The 6,484-nt window shown below is 40.7% G+C and overlaps 1 protein-coding gene across 1 annotated transcript; it reads left to right on the top strand.

Annotated features, from left to right (window-relative positions):
* Positions 1-929: 929 nt before the first annotated feature.
* On the top strand, positions 930-5,582 carry SMG8 (SMG8 nonsense mediated mRNA decay factor). Its single transcript, XM_046677678.1, has 4 exons — positions 930-2,690; positions 3,267-3,412; positions 3,670-4,542; positions 4,957-5,582. Exons 1-4 carry the CDS (start codon positions 932-934, stop codon positions 5,152-5,154), a joined length of 2,976 nt encoding a protein of 991 aa, XP_046533634.1. The 5' UTR covers positions 930-931; the 3' UTR covers positions 5,155-5,582.
* Positions 5,583-6,484: the final 902 nt, after the last annotated feature.

Genomic DNA, 6,484 nt, shown 5'->3' with positions numbered 1-6,484 from the left:
TAAATTACGGATTTTTGGGCGATAATGATGTGTCAATCCAGGTTCATCAGTTGCAACAAATGTACCACTCTGGAGGAGGGTGTTGATAGCTGAGGAGGCTGTGCCTGTGGGAGGAGAGGGCATATGGGAACTGTCTGCACTTTCTGCTCGATTTTGATATGAACCTAAAACTGCTCTTAAAAAATAAAGTCTGTTTAAAAAAAACAGAAAAAAAGGAGTAAATAAAAGTAAACAAATCCCACTACACTTTAAATATTTTGATATATGCTTTGTTTAACATTTTGGTATATAATCTTCTGAGCCTGAGAAATTATTTTTTTAAAGCTTCTACTCCATAAACGTGTCAAAATCATTGTCTTCCTTTCCCTTGATGTGAGTGAATATTTCTTTATGAATAGGTTTGAAGAAGGAAATCTGTTCCTTGCTTTGCAAGACGTTTCTAAAGCGGTTTTTCTCAAACTGCAAAGCGTGTACCTATCACTAGGATTTCACTGAATGCATCTTCTGATTCGGCAGGTCTGGGTTGGGGCCTGAAATTCTGCATTTCTAACAAGTTCCCTCCTCTTCGGTCTGCATATTACGCCTTGTGCACCCAAGTTCTAGAGCTTAAATTAAACCATTTTCCTGCTTTTGGAAGAGTCACTTGACACTCTCCCTGTGCAGTGTTTTTGTATTCCCTGATATGCAACCTGCTTCCGGTGGTCGTTTCGATATCTCAAGTCTTACAGTCTCAGGCGGAGGAAAATCAAACCTGCTGCGGCGTAGGACTAGGGAGGAAAACTAGGACAGGAGGCGCAGGAGGCGCAGGAGGCGGAACCTAAAGTGAGAGGGCAACAGGAACTGAAGACGCGGGGGAGGGATTTCAAAACTGGACGAAAGCCGGTTAGGTTTACAGGGCGGACCGGAAGGACTCTAGAGAAGTCTCCGCACCATGGCGGGCCCTGTTAGCTTGCGAGAGCTTCTAATGGGAGCTTCGGCCTGGAGCGGCCCTGAAAGTCCAGAGGGGTCCTCTACAGAGGGCGGAGGGAGCGCGGCTGGCGGACCGGAGCCTCCTTGGCGAGAGGATGAGATTTGCGTGGTGGGAATCTTCGGCAAGACGGCTCTGCGACTGAATTCCGAGAAGTTCTCACTTGTGAACACCGTGTGCGACCGACAGGTCTTTCCCCTCTTTCGCCACCAAGATCCTGGGGACCCAGGACCTGGAGTCAGGAACGAGGCTGGCGCCGTTGGGGAAGCTGGTGGAGCCGGGGACCCTGGGGCTGGGGCCGAGGATCCAGTTAGGGGAGGTGTAGCCGCTGCGGAAGATAGCCGAAGTGAGCCAGGCTCCCAGGACTACAGCCTTCTGCAGGCCTATTACAGTCAGGAAAGCAAAGTTCTATATCTTCTTCTCACTTCTATCTGTGACAATTCCCAACTTCTGCGGGCTTGTCGGGCTCTTCAGAGCGGGGAAGCTGGAGGTGGCCTCTCCTTACCTCATGCAGAAGCGCACGAGTTCTGGAAGCATCAAGAGAAGCTGCAGTGCCTCAGTCTCCTTTACCTGTTCTCCGTCTGTCACATCCTGCTTCTGGTCCATCCCACTTGTTCCTTTGACATCACTTATGACCGAGTATTCAGAGCCTTGGATGGACTGAGACAGAAAGTACTGCCCCTCCTCAAAACAGCCATTAAGGATTGTCCAGTTGGCAAAGACTGGAAACTTAACTGTCGACCTTGCCCACCTAGACTCCTTTTTCTCTTCCAACTCAATGGAGCCCTCAAAGTGGAACCTCCTCGGAACCAAGACCCAGCTCATCCAGACAAGCCCAAGAAGCATTCTCCCAAAAGGAGACTGCAGCATGCCCTAGAGGACCAGATCTATAGAATCTTTCGGAAGAGTCGTGTCTTGACTAATCAGAGTATCAACTGCCTCTTTACTGTGCCTGCCAACCAGGCTTTTGTGTACATAGTTCCTGGAAGCCAGGAGGAGGACCCAGTAGGCATGTTGCTGGACCAACTTAGGAGTCATTGTACTGTGAAGGACTCGGAATCTTTGCTAGTGCCTGCTCCCCTTTCTGGGCCCAGGCGATACCAAGTGATGAGGCAGCACAGTCGACAACAGCTTTCCTTCCACAGTGACAGCAGCACTTCCAGTTCTTCAGGACAGCTAGTGGATTTCACTCTTCGGGAATTCCTATGGCAGCATGTGGAGCTAGTCCTAAGCAAGAAAGGTTTTGATGACAGTGTGGGCAGGAACCCACAGCCTTCCCATTTTGAACTTCCCACTTATCAGAAGTGGATCTCAGCAGCTTCAAAACTGTATGAAGTAGCTATTGATGGGAAAGAGGAGGACCTGAGTTCTCCCACTGGGGAGCTAACATCTAAGATTTTAAGCAGTATTAAAGTCTTGGAAGGGTTTTTGGATATTGACACCAAATTCTCAGAAAACCGATGCCAAAAAGCTTTACCCATGGCCCATAGTGCCTATCAGTCAAATTTGCCTCATAATTACACAATGACTGTACATAAGAATCAGCTTGCCCAGGCTCTTCGAGTGTACAGTCAACATGCTAGGGGTCCAGCCTTTCACAAATACGCCATGCAGTTACACGAGGACTGCTACAAGTTTTGGAGCAATGGTCATCAGCTCTGTGAGGAGAGGAGTTTAACTGATCAACACTGTGTACATAAATTTCATTCATTACCTAAATCAGGTAGCTAAGATTTTTCATCATTTTGAAATCAAAACTTTGAGCTGTTTTCACTCTTGTTTTAAGAGAGTTTGTTTACTATGTATTGGTATTTTAAAAAGAGAGCCTTACAGAAATGTACGTGCATCAGATTTAAATTTTCTCTCTTTCTACTGTAAAAAGAAAATACCAGTTATGACTACTAATTATTTTCTTTTATTTAAAGAATGAACCTTAGGCGATTAGTAAATGAGAACTATTAAATAATACAAAGTTTCAGAAATTTCACATTAAAATTTATATCTTGGAGTTTTTGTTGAACTAAAATGAATATAATGAAATGTAAGTCCACCGTGATGATGATAAAATCTACTTAGAAACCCTAAAACTTTAGATTAAAAATGTATTATTTATGTATTTCTACTCATTTTTTCTGTTATGTGTGTTTAGTCAAGGTTTTTGTGTTTCTGGTGGATTTTTTTCCTTCTTATTTCCAAAGAACTCTTTGGAGAAATTTGGGCGTTAGATGCTCTAGAATGCAGAATAAACTTGACTCTGTATTGTGTGTGTGAAATTAATAATAACTGTTATATTTTCCAGGAGAGAAGCCAGAGGCTGATAGAAATCCTCCTGTGCTATATCATAATAGCCGAGCTCGATCCACTGGGGCCTGTAACTGTGGAAGGAAACAAGCACCTCGAGATGATCCCTTTGATATCAAGGCAGCTAACTATGACTTTTATCAGGTAGACTCTGAATTTTTACTTCTTCCTCTTCTTTTTTTTTTGCTAACTACCATTTGAGTAAAAATACATATTTTCAGCAGGAAAATATCTGGAAAAGTAAAGGACTGTAGTGTGATATGTAAGCAAGGGAAAGTCCTTTATCTGTACTTACTTGCTTGGCCATTAATTGTTGATCTTGCTTTTTAGAGTGAAGAATGTGTTATTTTAAATGAAAAGCTCACAAGATTATTTACTTATTTATTTTTCTTCCTGTATAGCTTCTGGAAGAAAAATGTTGTGGAAAATTGGATCATATCAATTTCCCTGTATTTGAACCAAGTACTCCAGATCCTGCTCCTGCCAAAAATGAACCCTCTCCTGCCCCTGCAGATGCAGATGCTGATAAACTTAAAGAAAAAGAACCTCAAACCCAAGGAGAGAGCACAAGCCTCAGTTTAGCTTTGAGTTTAGGTCAGTCCACAGATAGTTTAGGTACCTATCCAGCTGACCCACAAGCAGGAGGAGATAATCCAGAAGTTCATGGTCAGGGAGAAGTAAAAACTGAGAAGAGACCAAACTTGGTTGATCGACAGGCATCTACAGTTGAGTATCTCCCAGGCATGCTCCATTCAAATTGCCCTAAAGGTCTCCTACCCAAATTCTCCAGCTGGTCTTTGGTTAAACTAGGTCCTGCTAAGTCTTATAACTTTCATACAGGTTTGGACCAACAGGGCTTCATTCCAGGAACAAACTATCTTATGCCTTGGGACATTGTCATCAGGACTAGAGCTGAGGATGAAGGAGACTTGGACACAAATTCTTGGCCTGCTCCAAATAAAGCTGTCCCTGGAAAGAGAAGTGCAGTTGTAATGGGAAGAGGAAGACGGCGAGATGACATAGCCCGAGCGTTTGTGGGCTTTGAATATGAAGACTCTCGAGGTCGGAGATTTATGTGCTCCGGACCTGACAAAGTAATGAAAGTAATGGGAAGTGGGCCAAAGGAATCAGCTTTAAAAGCCCTGAATAGTGATATGCCCTTATATATTCTGTCATCATCTCAGGGTAGAGGGCTGAAACCACATTATGCTCAACTTATGAGGCTTTTTGTTGTGGTTCCTGATGCTCCTTTGCAGATAATACTCATGCCTCAGGTAAGAAATACAACCCTTTCCATTCTCAAACAAACAAAAAATGCTGATGCTTGTTTTGATTGTTTTTTAAAAGTACAGGATAATATCAAGCTAATTATTTCATTAAACAGGTCTTAATTTTATACTTTTTATACCTAATATTCTGTTTCTTGAAAAATAAATTGTGGATGCCTTAATCAGTTCACATCATAATTGACATCATTGGTTCAGAGGCAGAACTTGAAGTCAAAAATCTGTAGAAAAGCAAGATATTTGAGACTAAAGAATGTAATATTGGATATAAGAATTAGGAGTGTACCCATTACGTACTTAATCTTTTGTGCTCTTCAAACCTACTGTTTGTTTGGGTATTTATCTTTCATGTGTTTCTTATTGAAAAATGTAAAAATAATTCTATTACCTGTGTTTTTTCAGGTTCAACCAGGCCCACCACCATGTCCAGTATTCTACCCAGAAAAACAGGAAATCACTCTCCCACCAGATGGCCTCTGGGTTTTGAGATTTCCGTATGCATATGTGACTGAAAGAGGACCTTGTTTCCCTCCGAAGGAAAACGTGCAGTTAATGAGTTACAAGGTGCTCCGTGGGGTTCTTAAAGCAGTAACACAATAAGTGTTTTCCAGCCAGTTCAGTCTTAAACTTGAGCTGGTTTTTGTTTTTGGTGTATATAGGGTATTTTTTTGGTATGTGTATACTGTGTTTTCTTGAACCCAAAATGTGTTTTGGTTACAGGAGTTCAGTATTTGGACAATAATTGTTCCACTATTTCGTGATATTGTTGATATTTACTGTAAGTGGGGCTACAACTTCCTAATAAACGTTGGTTATTCTAGAAAATGACAAAATACATGGTTATACTTCTATTTTCTTTTGTTTCTGTTTCACTGTCCATAATAAACCATGTTTCTGTCATAGCGGGAACATTGCTTAATCATGTGAACCAAAACTGTTTTTGCTAAAATGATGTTTTAGCTGGGATTTTCCTTAAGATGCTGCTCCTGAAATTATCTTCAAAATAAGATGATCCAGTAGGTTATCTGGTAATAGTATAAGGACTTAATTGCAAAAAAATCCCTGTTATTTACCTCACAATTATGGTATCTGAGTTAGATTGTTTTGTTCTTACCATTTTATTCTTGGACTGATGAGATACCATATTTTGAGTGAATGCTCTGAACTAAAACTTTTTAATCCAAAATATTAATACACACTTTATTCTTTAAAAATTCCTATACTGTGAAGCAATCTGTCAAGTAATACAAATCTTTCCAATCTATAACTTTCACCAGCATCAACCTGGTGACACTGTTATATTATCAATTAGATAAATGTGCAAAATAACATCCAAAATTCTAGTGTAATTGATTATATTTTCCTATACACGTTGATTTTGAAATGCTGGCCAAAAAGAATTGGAAAGTTTAGTTTCTGTATATATAAAAAATAGTATTTGTTTAATATGTCTTGCTATCAGCTTAAAGCAGTTATTTAGATTTAGATTTTAAAATGTATAGGAAGATGGGGCCAGCCCAGTGGCGCAGCGGTTAAGTTTGCACATTCTGCTTTGGTGGCCTGGAGTTTGCCGGTTTGGATCCCAGCTGTGGACCTATGCACTGCTTGTCAAGCCATGCTGTGGCAGGCGTCCCACATATAAAGTAGAGGAAGATGGGCATGGATGTTAGAAAACATAAAATGTATAGGGAGAAATGGCAGCCAATTTGGAATTGTAGTTTAATTAGATGTATTTTTATGCCCACTTTACTATAGTTTGATTAGGAAAAGGAGAATGTGAGCCAATATGAAAATGAGTCTACATTCTTCTTACATCTCATCCTTATTTTTCATCCTTTCTTTTATATCTTTTGTTCTTTTTATATCAGTTTTAAAAAGCACAATTGCTTTTGTACCAAACATGGTTCTTGGTTGGTTTTATTGATCAGCA

Source organism: Equus quagga, chromosome 11 (assembly GCF_021613505.1).
Source record: "Equus quagga isolate Etosha38 chromosome 11, UCLA_HA_Equagga_1.0, whole genome shotgun sequence".
Lineage (NCBI taxonomy): Eukaryota > Metazoa > Chordata > Mammalia > Perissodactyla > Equidae > Equus > Equus quagga.
Note: the sequence above shows the minus strand (reverse complement) of the source record. Positions and strands in the feature narration are given on the sequence as shown.